Here is a 20,713-nt window from a genome sequence, read left to right on the forward strand (position 1 = left end):
TGGCAACTTGATTATCCCTCGGACCCCTATGGACGCGCCAGATGAAATGAACACCTTGGCGCTCTAAGTTGGTGTGCAGCTCGTCGTCAGACTGCAAAAGAAGGTCCCTGTGGAATATAATACCCTGGACCATATTTAAGCTCTTATGCAGCGTGATGGTAACAAAAACATCCCCCAGCGTATCACAAGTGAGTAATGCCCATGACTGGGCAGAGGATGCCGTTTTTATCAAGACTGACCCAGATCACATTTTGGACAAGCCCTCGAAATCCTCAAACTTGTCTTCTAATGCTCAACAACAAAACTGAGGCTTCATTGAAAGAAAGGAGTCCCCATCAGCTCTTGTACATACAAGGTATCGTGCCAAATAAGGTTCACTGCCATCCTTAGCCTGACGTTCCTCCCATGGTATGGCCAGGTAGGGGAATGATTTAGGGTCGTACTTCCTTGCGTTGTACTGAGACTTGGAACACTTAGAGACTGCTGGTGTGTGATCACCAGCAAGTGATGACATGGTACGCTTCATCGCGCGTCATCTGCCCTGATGCCACCCACTCTGACCAGCAGCCCTCCCCAAGGGCACCACCCAGTCACAGCAAAGGCCACCTGGCAGGATGGCCATTGCCGAGAGTTCCGATGTCCCAGGGTGACAAGCATCTACTCCTTGGCATAAGTGGGGAGTTAACAGCACAGGCATCAGCAGTGATCAGGGGGTTAGAACCAACAGGGTACATGGCGGCCCCACCACAACGGACTGTCTACCGTGCTGGATATCAGCGGCAACCAAGCAAATAGGTCTATTATCATCGTCAGTGCAGAAAACGATACTGCACAGTGGATGGAGGATAACACACCCAGGAGGGTGACCTAACGCAACAGCTGGAGAATGAGCGCAAGTGCACATCCACGTCAATAAAGGATGCGAGAGGTCTCAGCGCATGATGGACACGAACCACCATGTAAGGCACTCTTTCCCAACTGGCTCGCTCTTCAGGAAAATTTGAAAAAATTGAGGTCAAACCATCACCTAAAGGCCAAAACGTGTGAGAATCCTTTTAGTCACCCCTTACAACAGGCAGGAATACCTTGGGCCTATTCTAACCCCTGGACCCACAGGGGGAGCTTTTACCAGCAGGCAATACATGCTCTTTCACAACATTGGTGTACAGCCATAGAACGTGATGGAGACGACGTAGAAAAATGGGACATGGACAAGACATGTCTTAAAAATAAATAAGTTCTGAGAAAGAAATGTGGGGCATTACTTCTTGAATGACCCTTGTATTTTGATATCTTGCCAGTATCAGTATCAATAACATAATTTATACGGAATCCTTCAAGTGCAAGTTGTCCTCGCACCTAAATTGTTTGGAATAATTCCCCCCTCCCCAGTAGGTTGCTATCAACTCTTAACAGTGTGCTTTTGGGTGTACTGCTGAGCTGTTGATGCCACTTTTTACACACATTTCAATGACCAACTCAGTGATCTTCCTCAGATGCTGCAAGCTGGTCGTCAAAACATTGTTCAAAGACTCAACTGTACACCCAAAAGTACACCATTACTCAATCAAATAAAGAAAATTGAAGAGATCATTACGAACTCTTCAAGAATTCTCTTAGTTACAGACCGGGGAGAGTGGTATGGGACAGTACATCAATTGTTCTCTCTGTGTTGTAGATGGGTTGACCTATGCTCTCTCAAAATGCCTCCTCAAGCAGTATTTCATTAATTATGGTTAGACTGGAGGCACCCATTTCAAATTCTGTACAGAATTTGTTGCCTCGTTGAGTGTTTGCAATTTCAGCTTATTAGGTGTAAAATGAATACTGTCAATTTTCATGCTCACTATTCTTGATATAGACTTTGAGAATCACTAAGAGATATCAGACTTACCTATGTCAATCATGTAGGAGTTCACCTTGTGTCTTTGAGGGGTACTCAGTAAGATGCGTTTGGAATCACTACTCCAACAACGCCGTGGCAGTGCCTGATTGTACAGTCCATAGAATGGACTACCACCAGCAGTTTTAACACTGCGACGCACAATGTCAACCAAAACTTCCTTCTGTAAATAATATCAATGGAAATAAATTCTATAATTTAATTTTGCACACAAATTATCAATGAGATATTTTATTTCTGCTTGATATTAAATTTCTATGTTAAAAACAGGATGGCACGAAGAATAATAACTTACAAGTTTTACTTGCCTTTTTTGTCATTCCTTGCCCTGCTTGCATGTGGGAAAGAGAGAGTATTAAAGATGTAAAGAGCTTTATAACTCACTTTCAGCAATGTGTTACTACATATTATGCTACGAGCTCACATAATAGTTGTTTTTGCATCTCCCAGTCATTCATAATTTCTCTTCTCAGTATTCAAAGTATAAAGATGCTACAATACCAGCAAAAAATGCCATAAAGACAAACATTTATCCACATTTTTGTCATTTGTTGCTGTTATATAAAAGAAAAAACAGCAGACTATAGTTCCAATTCCGGAAACAAAATTCTAACTCTACTTTTTTTAAAAACAGGAAGTTCTTTCATTTTTGCATCAAAGCAATTTATTAACTGTAGTGCCAGCACCTGACTTTACTATGGAAACTGAGAAGCTGGTGGAATATCACAGTCAACCACTGTGGTGCAAATAGTCAGATGGTGTTGGTCATCAGCAGTATCCTATGACGAGACCACACCACAATCCAGCATATAAGCAGGCCCAGAGCCGCTGTGATTCATGTTGCGATCTGTAGACTGAACAACAAGTGTGCTACTGGTTAGGCTTTAGTGTATCATGGATCCTATTTTTCTTAGGCAGAACTCTGACATGGCAAGGACAATACTTTGCATTGGAATATGAACTTAAGTTAGCTTGTTCTGTTTCCAAGGACCTTCTTATATTTATCTCTTGTAGACAAACCAGGGTGAGATCTCACTTGCTCGTGTGCAACTCACAATTTACAAAAGTATCAATGATTCATGGCCTATGACAGACGCAAACAGAACTTCGAACATTTTTGTAATTAGACAAGCGTGTGGCTTCCCCCGCCCCCCCAAACCTTGAACGAACTACAACGAACACAAACCATGTGGGGTTGTCACATGTTAATGGCAGTAATATTACAGGCAGTGTAAGTATTAGCGAGTGTAACAGATATGTCTTCCATGCACCCCGGTTTTTCAGGCTTCCCCCAACGATTGCAGTTATATTTTTCAGCTTGTCAAATTTCTGATACGGAAAGACAAAAGCTCATGTTCTTGTTGGGAAATCCCAAACTGTAACAACATCTAGTACAAAAATGAAACTTGCGAACTTGGCTTGCCTAGAATATTTTATTTATTGCAAGACCATTTTTAGATGAAGAAACGTATTATGCACCCAGATTAGTAATTTAGTTGCTGAAAATGGGCCCCAATCTCTATTCTGGAACTGTCACAGAGCTACATGGATTAAGTGGATATTGCGATTTCAAATGTTTTCGTGGACAGAATTATGAGGACTCTAATAAGGGATATTGAAGTGTATCTCACCCCCAACTTGGACGTGAGGAACCATGTAATGCAGGATTTGTATCCTTCACTGAGGGGAAATAATGCAAATAGCTCAAGTCTATAAAACTGCCCATGCAACCCAGGGTTTGTTTATGATGAAAGATGATGTCATGGAGATCAGCTCTCTGGCACTTGTCCCAAGGGACATTACACTGCCTCCAGTGCAGTCCTCACCTGCTCCATGGTCCAGACAACCTCATAAACAACTACACCAGTTGTGAGGATTCAAGTCAGCAGATCACCACCAAATCTTTCTGCCTATGGGTTTTATCATGTGCCCTTGCTAATAAAGTTTCCAGTTTTGCTAACCACCAAGTCACCCATCCAGTACATTTTATAGTGGTAGCTGATCCCACAGTGAACACCGTTTTTGGGAGAGACTTATTTCACACTTTTCGATTCATGACACAAAACAGCAAACAACTAAAAAGTGTTCTTTCAGGCAACCATCTGTGAATAGATATGGAGTTTAACTTCTAAGCCAATGGACTCAAACAAATAAAAATTATGCTGTGGCTGCCACCAGCAAGGAAACAATATTTGACACCACACCTGTGTTTTCTAGCAACTTACATGGCCACCATGATCGAAGGTCGCAGCCCAGCAGAGTGAATTCAGTGGGCACCTATGTTATGTCCAAAGCCAGCACACTGCACTGCTTTCCAGGTGGGCACCCCACTGTGGGACCATAAGCACAGACACTGTCGAACTTGGGTCTGCGGAGTGACCTCAGCCTGCTACCGAAATCACCTTCACCTCCACCATCCTGGTTAGCAGCAGCTTGTTTCGCTGCCCCCAGTAGACCCTCCAGTCCTGGGGTGATTAGTACAACTACCACTGAGCCTTGTTCTGCCCCATCCTTTCATAGCAACGCATATACATCAGTCCAATGTCTTTTCTGGTGGTGGCTCCTCTGGACCAAGGATGACCTATTTTCATCTCCACCTGCAGTCAACCGCTGGCAGGGTGGGGTGAGATGCAGGAGGTGGATGGGAATTGTCATGCCACCTGACATTAAAATGGAAAACAAGTAGCTGGTGCAACAATACTGCCAACAACTGTGGTGTCACTACTCAGATGGTGCTGGTCATCATGAGCACCCTCTGATGCCGACCATGCCATAATGAAGCATATAAGCCAGCCAAGATCTGATCTTAGTCAGCCATGATGCAATCTGTGGACTGCATGGCAAATGTGCTATTGGTTAGGCTTTCATGCTACTACAGCAGATTGTGTTTGTATTGGGAGGAATTTTGATGTGGTATGGATTGAACTTCCTGTAAATAAACTGGGATAAGTCCTCAGTGGCTTTTGTGAAACTCATCCACATTTAATTCTTCTATAGAAATAGTAATAATTCCAAATGTTGTAAATGAAATGGTTGATGATCCCCACCTGCATTTTAAATATCATGAACATCTCTTCACAAAGTCTAGTATAAACTGCAAGTAGAATTTATTCCTGTAAATCAGCACTACTGGATGATCACAACTGCAGAGGTAGAAAATTGTTGACACTAACACTCATATTCCACCAATGGCACAATCAAAGGTAAAGTAAAACTTAGTTACACTTTCTAATTCAGTTATTGTAAATTTGATATAGATAATGTAGAGCAACGGGGTGCTGAGGTCGGTTGAAATTCGTCCGCTGTGCGCCGTAAACTGGGCACTATTACATTTGCTATGCAGATGTTAAGATAACGAACTCAGTAACACTGCACAGTTCTGTTCTTTTTTTTCTTTTTTTAATAATAATTATTGTGATTTTTTCACAAAGAAAAGCTTAGAAGAAAAAGAACATTGACTTATTAACTACCTAAATTCAGTTTTTTCCTAGTTAACTGCCTTTTATAAGAACAGTCATTGGACATGCAATTTGAGGAAAAGGTTACAGAAGGCGAGAATCACTTTATCTACAAAAGATTATCAGTGAAAAATAACCCCTTCACCTGCTATGCAGTCATACGCTATGATGTTTAATATTAATCCAGACTGACAACATATTTATGCAACAGCCTTTCATACATGAATTAACAGCACTTGCCAGTCTCATCTTAAGTATGAACATTTATTTACTTTATAGTGAGAATTCTGCCTATGGATGTTCTCTTTTATTTTCTGGGCAACAACGTATAACAAATTCAATATCTGACTGGTCTGTATTCATTACATTAGTATCTACATACAAAATACACCTTAATAGGTACGACTGTATCTTGTACCACAATAAAAGTGTATTTAACAAAGCCTTTTAAGTAACTTAGAAGACAATAACATCACATAACACTTAATCCACATTCAGTTTGTGTACTTTGTTCACGAATAAGATTTGATTATTAAATGTACATATACTTGTGTGTACACCATATAAGGGTGCAAGATTTCCCCTTCACTCATTCACCCACCCCACCCCACCCCCAATAAAAAATTAACTACTGGAGAATCTTAACACTCCTACTAATCCTGTTCGAATAAGTTGATGCTCCTCACTGACCACCCTTGTGGTGGTAGCTAGGAAAGGTGATGCAGGGTTGAGATGTGTGCAACACAATTTAATCAATTTCTTTATTAACCAGATGAAAAGTGACAATTTAAAAGGCAAAGTTAACATTTACAATATAATACACAAATTATAGTGACCTCAAAGCACAGCCATTAAAAGAAAACAGAAAACAGCGTTACTTCGACAGAAATCTATCAAATTTAATTCTCACACTAGCCAGTTGGCAATGCCACAATTAAATTAAATGCACTAAAAATCTCAGACCAATAGCAGTATTTACAAAACACTCATTACGATTGGGACCACCACAAAATAAGCAGTAGCTGAAACATGGGCTCTAAGGAAGGCTACAAATTTTCTCACACCCTTGGCAAAAACAACAAGGCACACAACATAGACCAGATCACTGAATTTACCTGAATCTAAGCCACACTTGAACGTAAGCTGCACTCAAAAAATGAGACTCTAAATTCAAGAAAAAAAAGTATCCAAATCTAAGCCACACCCGAAAAACCAGACTCGAAAGTAAAGTTGTAGGCCACACTTCAAAACAAATGAAGTTGGTTCATTCTAATATGCGGCCATTTTTTAAGCGTTTGAACCACTCCTTAATTTGTGTTACACCCATCGCATTTTCTCCAAACACCTGCTGAATCTTACAAATTGTTTCGCTTTGAGAATCACCACGTTTCTGATAAAATTTGATGCAGTATCTTTGCTCAACACATTCAGTCATCTTGAGAGACTCAGTAATCCGATGAACGCGTTGTGTAGCACCTCACTCAGCGACCAATAGGCAGAGTGACAACTGGAAGGCGGGGGACAAAATTCATGCATGCGCACAACACTCTCTTCCTTTACTGTGCACAGTGGCGCCATGCTATCGTCTCTATTTTGCATGGGAAAATCAAAGGTCGGATACTTTTTAGACAGACCTCATAAAACATGTTATTTGGTCTTAAGTGAGCCGAAGTGGCAGTGCCACGCCTCTTCACACAGCATTCTTCTATCACACGTCACTGTATTTCACTCTGTGGAATTCAAACGTATATATTTTGTAATGGATGCCATAAAATGATATTCACGACAGTGGGAATAAAATGTCCTGTGGTGCCTCTCCTGCTCCCAGTCGGCCAGTTTGGCATCCTGCCCCTCTTTAAAAAAAACTTGCAATTAATGCTGAGTGGATTTATTTGGTAACTGGGAGAACAAGAACTTTTCAGAAAATTTGCTCTCTTTATTGCCTATTCCTTTACAACTTAGTGTTTTGCGTGACAAAATTAAATATAGGATACATAAAAACATTTTTTTCTCTCTAATCTTGCTACAGCTTTACATGGCGTGCTTTCCTTTCTATGAAAGGCTCCATCACCTCATCAAAGTTCGTCAAACATTTTGCTACATGAAAAATTGAAATGTCACTGTCTAATACTGAAAAAGCTGTTAATACAAATAGTACCCAAGACTGGGGTGATTTCTCGATCTGATTATGTCTATTTAGTCACTGCCTGCTAGACGAAATGAAATAGGCCTGTCTGATATTGTAGCAATTGCAACACAAACCAAATAAACGAGACTGTTTTGGCACAAATGGTCATTTTTATAGCATGACAGAATACAATTCATGAAGCACCAATATCAAATGCCTATTAGGCCTACAAAAAGCAAAAAGCTTTTTGTTAGGAAATACGTTTCACACTTCATTCATACGTTCCAGCTTCTCAAGCATGAGATCAAATAGCAGTAGTACAAAATTTTTGTATAAATTTGGAATCGTCATATACTTCAATAATTTGTGTGATGTCCCCATTTCTTCTCCTTCCTCGTTCTAACAATCTTGTCATCACTAATTCTATACTATTCTTGTCAGTGTCAATACTCATTCTCTGGTTAACTTTACTAACCTTGCCACAATCACCTGTTTAGTTATCCTGCATTTACTCTCTGGTTAGGTGTTATTACATGTTCGTACGATGTGTTTTCCACACTACTCCCAGAATTGAACTTAAGCGGCTGCTATCCAGGGACTGTACAACTGGCCCTTACTAGTGTAATGACTGGGCCAAAACTTTTCTGTCAAAATTTCGTTTTTTTGGATACACCAAGAAGATGATCCTTCTAATCTGTTATTCCTGTTTGTCATTTATTTCCATGCTGGTAGTCTGAATCTATGGATTTCGCTAGTAATTATAACAAAGTTGATCATTCTCAAACCCTATCAACCACATAACAAACAGCAACTGGCATTCACCTGTTCGGCTTTGTTCCACTCAGCTCGTATAGCCCCATCCGCTTGGTCTGCAGGGAAGTTTATTTCTAGATGCAACCGGGATTCCTCTGGCAGAGACATCACATACATTACGCGCTCATTCAAAAATCAACTTATGATTCATTCAGAAATCAACTTAGAATGTCTTCAAAAATATTTAAAAAATCAACAGGGATACCTTTCAAAATCATATGAATAATCGATAGACCAACATGCGCTGGATGCTAGGTGCTTTGCAAGACAAGGTTTTTTTTCCCCCCTCACGAACATGAAATTGGCGGCGCCCACCCCTGCAACTGCCGCCCAGGGTAGACACCCCGGTGTTGGGCAGAGCCAGAACCGGTGAATGCAGGGACCAGAGACCTTTCATAATTACTCTGTCTACAAAGATTTCACCGAAGGGGCTGACGTGTCTTATGAGCAGTAGCATTGCCTTGTTGGAAAAATGAATTATTGATCTCATTTTCATTCAGAAGGGCAATAAATGGATAAATTATCTGGGAACAATAGACACCAAAGGTGATGGTAGTACCAAAAAAGATCGGCCTTATAATTCACACTCACATTATGGCAACACACAGTACAGTTTTCTCTGTGTGCAATGCTGTTTCTCTAAAGGCATGCGAATTTTCTGATGACCAAATTCATGAATTTTGGGAATTAATGTAGCCAGAAAGGTGAAACGAAGCCTAATCCGTGAAAAAGGTTCAATCTAAAACACTAACATCATTTCAGTTAGCAAATTGCTAAAATCATTTACAATACACAATTTGTTTCACATGGTTCATAAAATGTAATTGTTGCAAAGCAGTAATTTTATAGGGATACATCCTCAGTTCTTTGGTTATGGTCTTATGTGCCATTGTACAACAGACTTTACCCTCTTGCAATAATCTAACTGATTTTGTTGGATTCCGCAATACGATGTCCAAAATGTCGTTCAGTTTCCATTCTGTTAAAGTTGTGCACCTAACAGTTCATGGTGCATCATGAACTGAACCTGTTGTCTGGAATTTGCAAATTAAATAACAGTGCCATGACGAGGATACCTCAAATCATGAAAACAATCTAAATTGCCACCTCACATGCTCTGTAAAGTTTCCTCTTCCATAAAGACCATTCTCTCAGCAATAGTAAGCATTCTCACTACAATCAGTTTACACAAGAAGTAGACAGTAACACAACAGCTGCAATACATACACAACACTACTAGCCCTACCCCCCAACCCCAACCACCCCCCACCCACCCACTTTCAATGCAGGTCCATGGAACACATTCAGATGAGACTTGAACCCTACACGCACCGCAAGGTGAGACACCTGAGGCTCACTGCTGTGGAGAGACTTTGTGGACACATGGTACACTCCGGTCTAAAAATTACGCTAACTGTTACTAGACACAAAAATATAACATATTGGACAACCAGGTTACGTAGTAGCAGTCACTGATCACGACAGGTGCCGCTTCCCTGGTTTCATAATTATTTGTCCTATACAGCATTTTCCGTTACTCTACACCAGGCTCGTCCAAACTGTGCCCCTGGGGTGCTAGCGCCCACGATCGCCCGCAGCCAGCGCCCCGGGCGAATTCGTATGTTGTCGTAGTGGCCGAGCCGTGTCGCTTAGCTGGCCGTGCGGACCGCCCGCTGAGCCTCACCATGCCGCTGTTTGCGCGCTTCGTACGTAATTGTCTTCTTTAACAATGTTGACTGTAAGAATTAAAGAGCTTTATAGCCATAATTCTATTTTTTAATAAGTATTCAAACTTGATCGGTTAAAATTATTACGTACCAAACAGCAAACTAAGGATCCAATTTCTAAACTCTTTCAAAGGGATACAAAAAGATATAGCCCAAAGTATTACAAAAAATATTTACTTGTAACTGCTAACAGTAAGAATTATTTCTAAAATGGAATATTTATGACTCTAGTTTATTTAAGAAACTGACATTTTTTTCAGAAGATGCCTATCGTACATAATGACGAGTGCGCATGTGCAGTACTAATAGAATGAACCTGTGGGTCAGGAAACAACTAAGATGTTCTTCGATTCTTGTTTTGGATATTGTTTTCTAAAGCTTTGCATAGTAATTCTGCCACATGAACACTAGGTGTTACTTAAACAGTAAAAGGTTTGCTTGTTTTACCGCTCATTGACCTCTTTTACAGAAGTGCGCTTCCTCTGTTACTTTGTTTACGTTGAACCTGACTGCAGGACAGTCCAGCGCAGCTCAGCACAGTGTTGTGCGGTCTCACTCGCTCCGCAGCTCCTATGCCGACACTAGCGACACATGGTCGCGGACGGGGCGCTGAACTACACTGCCTTGGATGAGCCTGCTCTACACAATGGAAAAAACTTGGAACAGAAACTTCCTGGCACACTGAAATTATATGCCAGACTGGGACTCTAACCTGGGACTTTGCCTTTTGAAGGCAAGTGCTAAGCACAATTCACAATATGCTAGTCTCACAAAGCATGCAGGAGAACTTCGGTGAAGTTTGGAAGGTAGAATGTGAGATACTGGTGGAAGCAAAGCTGTGGGGGTGTAGAATTCCTCATGAAAGCACAAGTAAACATATTAAAATAATAGTGCATTAAGAAAAAACTTGTATCAAATTAATGACAATTGAATTACAAAGTTTGGATAAAGGTGACATTACCTGTGATTGCACCAGCAGTACAAGTATGAATGTTAGTGTCAATAATTTAGTGACACTATAGTACCTCTTCATCTCAAAAATTTGCAATGTGTAAAACACAACTAATGTTGAATCTATTTTCAGTGTGTACAAACAACAGCTAATTAATAACTGCTGCTTCAATTCTTAGCCAGCAACTGGACAAATGCCAAGCTCTTGCAGAACACAGAGTCCAGCAGTAAAAATACTGTCTGCACAATTCTTTTTGTTATGTACAGATTTGTTGTCAGACATTTGGTACATCCTACTTAAAAATTACAGCTCTGTATGAGTTTCAATACAATAGGCTTTGTCACCACATATTTGACTATGTACCAAAATGTAACAATAATTTTAAAATAAAGAATTATGGAACATGTTTTATGCTCACAGCAGTGAGCTATTTGGAGACTGTGTATCTCCTCTGCACGAATCATTCACTGATTTCAGTGTCATGTGAACTCAACTCACTGTACTCATCCATGGGGGTCCTCTCTCTCTCTCTCTCTCTCTCTCTCTCTCTCTCTCTCTCTCTGTGTGTGTGTGTGTGTGTGTGTGTGTGTGTGTGTGTGTGTGTGTGTGTGTGTGTGTGTGTGTGTGGCCCCGCGCACATGCGCCCACACGGGTGGGGGATGTGTGGGTGGGTGGGCACATGCACGCGTGTTTGTACCCACATTTTAGGCACACTCAAAGGCGAGGTTATCAGGGACCTTTAAGAGAGAGAGAAAAATAGCTGAATGTCTGTGACGGTCCTGAGGACAGTAGTTTGCAACACCCAAACTAATGCCACATTCCTTGATGTCCAGAAAGTGTAGGATACAGTTCAACACCGATACTTAGCTAATGAAGGATGAGCTTCAGGAACATAGTACCAGCCTCATGATTCGACCAAAGCCTTCTATCACACAAAACTCAGGATACCACTCTCAAAATGAGGAAACTGTCAAATGTAAAAGCTTATTCTGCCATATCCCAAGAGAATATTATAAAACAAATACAGCAGTGTCCCACTAATCCAAACCCCGGTAATCCGAACGTTCGGTTAGTCCGAACATGAAAAAAGTTAGTCAAGTATAGAAAACTGTGAGGTACACTGCTGTACATACACACTACTTTAATTTACACAGTACAGTAAATATGTATTAGAAAAATTGGCAAGAAAACATTAGGTTTAATCAATGCATAACAATGAAAGAAAAGCTGTCAGACTTACTAAAATAAAGCGGACATTTTATCTCTACTTTTTAGATGACAAAAACTCAGTCCTTGTTTTTTGGCATAATGAAGACAGTCTGTTATATGACACATAGTTGCGCCATTGTCTCATAAACATCAAATCAGCAGGTGTACACATGGGCTGTTGCTCCAAATAACGTAGCGCTAGGTCAAGGGCTTCTGTTGCATCACTTTGTGGCGCCAGCTCTCGTTTGTCACTTTCAGGCTCATTGTCACTTCCGTCACAGTAGTCCACTTCTAGTCCTGAATCACAGCAGCAACTAAATCAGCGTCAGTAAGGTTCTCCACATATGCACCATCTGCTGCCATCCACTCATCTACAACTCCTTCACTAGCTTCTTCACTTTCAGGGATTGTCTGTATCATTTGTAGTAGATTTTCCTCTTCATTTTAAACTAGGCTGTCCAGAAATTCAAGAGATGTCCACAATTTTCTCCACGATTTTCTCAGAATATTTTATGAAATATTCTGCCATGCCTCAGCGGACCAATAAACAACATCCTTCACATTGGTATTTTTTATTTTGTCCACTAAAGGAATGCTATCGTCTTTGATCAGCATTCTTAAAAATTGTTCTCTGTAAATCATTTTTAATGTTTACAGTATGCCCTGGTCCATAGGCTGTAGAAGTGGTGTAACATTCAGCAGCAAAAACTTTGTCACAATTTCTCCATCACATAATTCCTCAGTCCTGGGGTGAGATGGTGTGTTATCAATCTAGAGGACTTCATGTGTAGACAAATCATTTTCCTTCGAAAACCATCGAACAGAGGGAACAAACTGGCTGTGAAATCATTCTTTGAAAAGCTTACCATCCATCTATGCTTTTTTCTGGTTGTGATAATATACCGGCAGGGACTCCATGTTGCAGTTTTTAAAAGCTCTGGGCCTAGCAGATTTGCTGATCAGCATTAAAGGCAGCTTGTGATTACCAGCAGCGTTGCTGCAAGCTAATAAAGTCACACGATCTTTGCACATTTTAAAACCAGGAACATGGTCTTCTGCTTTTGATGCCAGGCTTTTTGTTGGCAAGGCCCAAACATTAAGGCCAGTCTCATCAGCATGAAATATGCTCACTATTTTTTATTTACTTAAATTTTTGGCATATTTCGTGACAGTACCTTTTCCGTAAAATGTTTACAAGGCGATATTTGTCTTGGCTTCAGTAGTCTAGTGGAAGTATGATTCCACAATGCAGTTTTATCGGCTGCAGAAATGACCTGGTTCAATGCGTTTGCCTCATTTTTGGTGCTTCAAATACCATTTCTTCGAATGTGGTTTCTTCTTAAAGTTTATATAAAAAAAGTAGTAAAATAATTCATTTTTTCTGTTCACTAACAAATATTTATAACTGCGACCTGCACATTGTTTTACCGTCAACACACACCAAGAGTTCACTGCCGACTGACTACAGTCAAAGACGACTCCAGCGTCAAAGACATTTTACACAACACACAAGCTTCCACTTGTAACCAGTCTCTTTGATATTCTTCATCACATTTACTAGTAGTAATCAATATGCTTTCACTCTCTAAAATATAAGTAAATTAGCATATAATAAGGCAAATTACAATAAAAAAAATTCTGACAAAAATAGAAGAAAACATTTACAATTTGGTATCGACAAATCTGGTAGAAAATAACACATTTCCCAGATCCAATACAACTGCTCCCCAGGGCTTTTGTTGTTATGAACATATACAACAAAATCCCGAACACACTCAGTAATGGATCTGTATTACACAATTAGTACATTAATGATGCAGTCTGATAACCTCTTCCAAATTTGGACTCTTTGAATCGGTGGACTTTTTACTGGCTGTTGTTGCAATGATCCTACCCCATCAATCTCATACACAAAAAAATTCAAGTAAAGAAATTATTTAACATGACAAATATACATGGTATAAAACATACATGAGAAATATTCTAAAATACAGCATACAGATTGAAAATAATAGTAAGGTAAAACTCCTTTGCTAGAATAAGATATCTACAACCACTTCTTTGGTCACACTGTGCCAACTGGCTCTTGAAATATATAGTGTAGAGTTTTTTTTATATATATATCTGCCTTTTATATATATTTTAGACTTCTGATTTTTTTTTTAATTTTATACATATATTTTTTTAGTCATGGTTTTTTCTTATTTTGTATATTTTTTTGCTTATGATTTATATATATATAAGGTGACTTACTGAACGACAGCGCTGGCAGGTCGATAGACCTGCCAGCACTTTCGTTCAGTAAGTCACCTCATCTTTGTTTTTAAATATAATTTTTCCCACGTGGAACGTTTCCCTCTGTTATATATATATATGCTTTTCTTTTAGTACAGCTAAAGATACATCAGTATTATCTATTTTTTTTTATGTACACTTCCCTCTCTACTACAATATTACTACAAGTCACATTCTTGTGAAGAGTACTTTCGCTCCCCACAACATCAGTATAAAGAATAATAAATTCCTCATATATCATGAGGCTTTATCTAAAATTGGTTTTGAAACTTATATCTTTGCATGCATGTCCTCACATGCATGCCTTCGCCCACAGGGAAGACTTTTCTTCCAAAAATTAGAAAAATTCAGAAATGCTCACTATGGAGACTTTTTTGTAAAAAAGTAAAAATAAATCTTTCTCTCATTCTTTGTTACAACAGTGTTTTTTCATCCGTTTCAATTAACATGTGACTTCAAATTATTAATTTATACATGCAAATATACATACTTGGTTGTACAGGTAGTTTTGTTCTAACAAGCATATTCCAGTGGAGGACTTTTGTTTTTGATGGTAATAGGTTATTTAAATTTTGAAATTACGATTTCTGTTTATATAGTTTCAAAGAGACAACATTCCTGAGACCAAATAATTTCTTTGACTTAGGGTACACCAAACGATAAGCATTAGGGTGTGGATTTTCTATGACTTCAAAAGGCCCAATATAGATATCAAAGAATTTTTTAATTTCTTAAGTTAACATTTTTGATTTTTCATGAGATTTGACCAGAACAAGATCCCCAATTTTGAAAGTGGTTAATTTTACCCTATTGTTATGTCTTTTATTCCTCTTTTCCCCTTGTTTCCTCACAGTTTCCCTGACAATATCTTCTCTCTCTTGCACGGTTAAAGGTGTACATTTAGGAAATTCAGTAAGTTCTGATATAAGATTTGGAGGTCTGATATTAAACATTATCTCATACGGTGAAAATCCTGTGGAACTATGTTGTAGGCTATTCATAATATCTTCAAAATTTTGAATGTGCTGAAACCAGGTTGGATGTTTATGGCTACAATAGGTTCTGCAAAGCCTCCCAATTTCCCTCATATATCTTTCTGCAGGATGGAGAGTAAACAGATATAAGTATATGCTTCAATTTTGATCTTTCAATAAACTTTTTCCAAATTTTAGAGGTGAACTGTGAACCATTATCTGATAATATAGCTTTTGGTTCACCCACCTGTGCGAAATAATCTCTTTCAATTTTTATTATAATTTCATGGCTAGTCGCTTTTTTCACTGGATATAATTTAATTAATTTTGAAAATACATCTACCATAACAAATATGTAACAGTGACCACCTTTACTCTTTGGTAACATTCCATGTAAGTCCACTGCGATAAGATCTAAAGGGTTTTTCCGAAATAATGTTTTGCATCTCTCCACCACATCTTTGATTGCTCACTTTAACTCTCTGACATTTGTCACAGGTTGCCAATTCTTTTCTTACCTTCTTTCCAATATTGTAAAAATAAATGTTTTCTTGTATCTTTTGAATGCACTTCTGTATCCCACAATGACCAAAACTTTCATGTATGTAAATGATCAGCTTTTCAGCATCTACCTCTGGCCAACACAGTTTCCAATTATCAAAATCTACATCTGTTCTCCTAAATAAAATCCCCTTATGTAATTTGTAAAATTTATCAAGTTTCTCATACCCCTTCTTGCCTAAACATTCTTTGATTAATTTCCAACTTTAATCTAAATTTTGATTTTTTCTAATTTTGTTACACATAGCTCTAATTGTTTTCTCATTTTCCACCCCTTTCAGGTATCTAATTTTAAATTGCTTTTCCTCCTCTTTTTCAAAAATCTCCTTTTCTCCCCCAATTGGTAACCTTGAAAGTTAATCAGCTACTACATTCTCAGAACCTTTTATGTGCTTGATTTCAAAGTCAAACTGTTGCAGAAATATTGCCCATCTGGTCAATCTACTGTGGTATAATTTGCACTCTTGTAAGTAACTCAAAGCTTTGTGATCCGAAAACACTATGGTTTTATGTCCAATAAGGAAAATTCTAAATTTTGTAAAAGCCCAGTGAATTGCCAAAAGTTCCTTCTCTGTGACTGTATATTTTTTCTCATGCTGGAGCAACATTCTACTTGCAAATGCTATGGTACAATGTATTGTAACTCCATTCTCTACTCTTTCTTGAAATAACTCTGCTCCAAGCCCATAATTACTCCTATCAGTATGCAAACAAAATGGTAAATTAAAATCAGGTCTGTGTAGTAAGTGTTGCTTCCTCAACTCTTGCTTAATTTTATCAAACTCTTCCTGACAACTTTTATCCCAAACCCAAACAGTGTTTTTCTTAAGCAACTGACTTAAACATGGTGCATTCAGACTCTGATCACTTATATGTTTTCGGTAATAACCGCATAACCCAAAGAACGACTTTAATTGTTTTTTAGTCTTAGGAATAGGAATTTCTGAAATTGCTTTAATTTTTTATGGATCTGCCAAAATTCCCTTGTCTGTGACAACATGACGCAAAAATTTTAATTCAGAAACTGCAAATTTACATTTCTCTAATTTCAATGTCATCCCCCCTTTTTTAAGTTTTTCACAAACTGACTTCAAAATCGAAAAATGTTCCTCCCAATTTTTCCCTGTAACCAAAATGTCATCTACATAAATCATCAGTTTAGACGCAAGTTCTTGCCCCAGTACATGATCCAAAGCTCTTATAAATTCGGAAACAGAAGAATTTAACCCAAATGGCACAACACAATATTGGTAACTCTTATCATTGTACAAGAAAGCAGTATATTTTCTAGAATTGACCGAAAGTGGTACCTGATGAAAACCCGAGGTTAGATCCAAACTTGACATATATTTTATATCTGTAAATTTATAGAGTAACTCGTCAATATTTTCGGGATGGTCTGTCTGAACAAAATTTTGTTTAAATGCCTAGAGTCCAAAACCAATCTTACTCCACCATCTTTTTTCGAAACAACTACTAAAGGATTATTATATGCACTGATACTCCTTTCTATTATATTACATCCTTCCATCTTTTTCAGCTCTTTCTCAACAGCAGGTCGAAAAAATGGTTCATGAGGTTTTACATGAAGCTCACACTGTTAACCCTTTACCCTACCAGGTATGTCACTGAAAACATCATTGTATTCCCACAGCAGATTTTCTAACTGTTGTTTTTGCTCCCCAGATAAATTTTGTTTTTCTGAAATTTTCAAATTTACTAAATTCCCAAATTCAACTTCGTCAGCATCAAATCTATGAATTTCAATGTTCTCCAATCTATTTTCTTTTAGTAAATTAATACTGTCAAAATTTCCATTATTCTGATCACCAAGTGTATTCACAAATTTTGTCTGAATGTATTCCCTTTCACTAGTTTCTATCAAAAGTTTTCTTCCAACCCAATCAAATGCTGTATTTACTTTTACTATCCAATTCATACCCCCCAAAAAAAAAATCCTCATTAAATTGCTGAATTACAAAACATCCATGTGTGAACAACTTGCCTTCAATTAAAAATGTCACTAAAGCCTGGCTTTTTACCAATTTACTGCTCTTCCCAGTAGCACCTTTTATCTTTAGCCCAACAACTGGCATTTCAACATAATCTTTCCCCACTTTCAATTTCTTACTTAACCTTTCAGATATTCCCGAGATCTCACTTCCTGTACCAATTAAACATTTACCAATCCATGACCCAATTTGAACTTTTATATAAGGACTGCAAAATTGATCACTTTTCTCAGAATCTTTATCCTCATCTAATAAATCACTTTCAATTTCCCCAAACCTATACTTATCAGAATCATATGGTATACCATTATATGTATTATTTGTCACAGTTATAAAATTTGCACAAGATACCAAATTGTCATCAGTACTCTCTATTATCTCAAATAGCCAAGAATTTTCATCCAAATCACGTTGTATACTATTGAAGTACTTATCCTTCAGCTTTTCAAAAATAAAATATCTTATCTTTTTCCACCACTCAGGACATACAGTTTCACATACATTAATAAGCATCTTTCTAAAGTTCTTGTCAAAAGAAATAGTTTCACTGTTCAGCTATAGATTCATAAGAAATGTGTGTGTGTATCATTAGTATCTGTAAAAGTTTCACTTAGGCTAGAAGTTATACATGTGTCATCATTATTTGTGTAGTCAGATTCTTTACCAACAACATCAAAATTCACACTTTCACATACACCCTGCTTGCGAGCCTTATTCATCCTGGTAACATCCCTGGGAATTTCTATAATATTCTCACTATTTAATCCATTTTCAACCATGTGTATACCCAACTCCCTATTTAAACTAATGAAACACCTTTCCTCAACATCATCATCAATACCATTACCATCATTATCAACTTTATCAACAACATTATTATCATTACACGTATTCAGGTCATACACATTCAAATTATCCCCTAAAATATTATTTCCCCTTTCTAAGGTTACCAGATCCATTTCACCAATATTTTCATTCTCACAGCATGCATTCTCTCTTTCATTCACACACGTCTCTGAACTACTACAAATTACATCATCTGACAAAGTGTTGTTCTTTTCTGCCCAAGTGTAAAACTCTGTTAAATTAAATGAATCACAATTACTTTTATCTACTGTATGTTCTTGTGTACTGAAAATTTTATCTTTATCAATATCATTATTATTTTCCTCTTGAAATTTTTTCAATAAGTAAACTAATAACCTCATGTGATAGCTTAGGTTTGGAACTGTCATGTTTGGGTTTATGATAGTCACATCCATTGGTCCTTTCATCATGCTCACCTTCTGCCTCAACCTTGCGGACCTTCAAGGGGGCGTCTACTCATTTTTTATTTCCTGAATTACAACTGGTTCCTGTTTGAAATGCTGATTGTGGTTCTGCCAATGTCTCTGATCAACACTTCTGTTCCCATTCCTATGCCAAACATTACCTGATTGTTGGTAGTTTCTATTGTACTGATCTCTAGCAAAATTTCTGTGATTTTGATCCCTAAAGTGTTCTCTATTTTGTTGATTATTTCCGCGAAAATCTTGTTCTTGTTTTGGATGAAAATTATGGTCCTTCTTTTGAAAATTGTTATATCCCCCTGAATTTTGACTGACACCATGATAATGGTTTTGTTCCCTTTTTTGAAAGTTATCATTTCCCCAATTTTGACAATTACCTTTCTGAGTAAATCCACTTTGTGTTCTTGTTGTTACCCTATCCAACTTTTCAATATAATTGAGAAACTGCTCAACATTACTATCAGGACAATGAACTAAACTCAGCTGCATTGCTGATGCCAATCTTCTCTTTAAGGTATCAATTTTGATCAAGTCATCCAAAGGTTTTGTTAAATGAATAAGTTTTTGAAGTTCACTTTTGCAAAAGTGTTTCATGCTCCCATCTGATTCTCTATAGTTTCTCTTATTCAAAAATTCACTTTTGATTCTAGTTTGTTTAAGATCATCCCAAAAGTTTTCCAGAAATTTTGATTCAAATTCTGAAAAGGTCATCCCCACAGTTACAATCTGGTATGCCCAAGTCAAAGCTTCCCCTTCCAAGAATTTTTTCACAAATTTAATTTTCATATCATCTGGTGAGTGAGGTAAAAAAAATCCTTACAATACTGTATAAAATCAACGGGATGTAAGGGTCCATCTACCGAAAAGTGCTTCACTGGAATATTAGATACAAGATTGCATGTGTCGACATTGTGATTTTTGCTTTGAAATTCAATGTCAAAACTTTCAAGTTTTTTGCTAAGTTCTTTGACAGATTTTTTGTTTTCTAAATCATTGCACTCTACTTTTTTTTCAAGAGTAACCAAACGATTGTCAGTTTCTTGTTCTACATTTTTTACTAAAACTTTTGTGTTCTCATCCAAATTTTTAATTTCCCCTTTTATTTCATTAACATCAATTAAATCTCTTTCCCTATCTGCCAGTAACTCCTTTTTTACTGTATTAATTTCATTGCTCAATTTAGCATCAATTTCATTGACTTTTGCTTCCACAGATTCAATTTTTTCCTCAACACCGCCGACTCTGTTCGAAAGATCACCCACTTGGGTATTGACTGCTTGGACTTGCAACAAAATGTTATCAATTTTTTCATCCCAGTAAATCTTATTGTCGTCAACTGATTGTTTAATTTCTTTCGTGAAATTTACAAGAAAACTTTTTAAATCAATCTGA

General features: G+C 37.8%; 1 protein-coding gene across 3 annotated transcripts in view; it reads right to left on the reverse strand.

Moving 5' to 3' along the window:
* The window catches only part of LOC124709089 (acylamino-acid-releasing enzyme-like), a 126,541-nt gene that overhangs the window by 70,059 nt on the left and 35,769 nt on the right, over window positions 1–20,713 (reverse strand). For all 3 annotated transcript variants that reach the window (XM_047240748.1, XM_047240740.1, XM_047240755.1), the window contains one exon: window positions 1,895–2,066. In XM_047240748.1, the coding sequence (XP_047096704.1) occupies window positions 1,895–2,066 (172 nt within the window). The remainder of the gene's footprint in view (window positions 1–1,894; window positions 2,067–20,713) is intronic.

The sequence above is a fragment of the Schistocerca piceifrons genome, chromosome 1 (genome assembly GCF_021461385.2).
Source record: "Schistocerca piceifrons isolate TAMUIC-IGC-003096 chromosome 1, iqSchPice1.1, whole genome shotgun sequence".
Lineage (NCBI taxonomy): Eukaryota > Metazoa > Arthropoda > Insecta > Orthoptera > Acrididae > Schistocerca > Schistocerca piceifrons.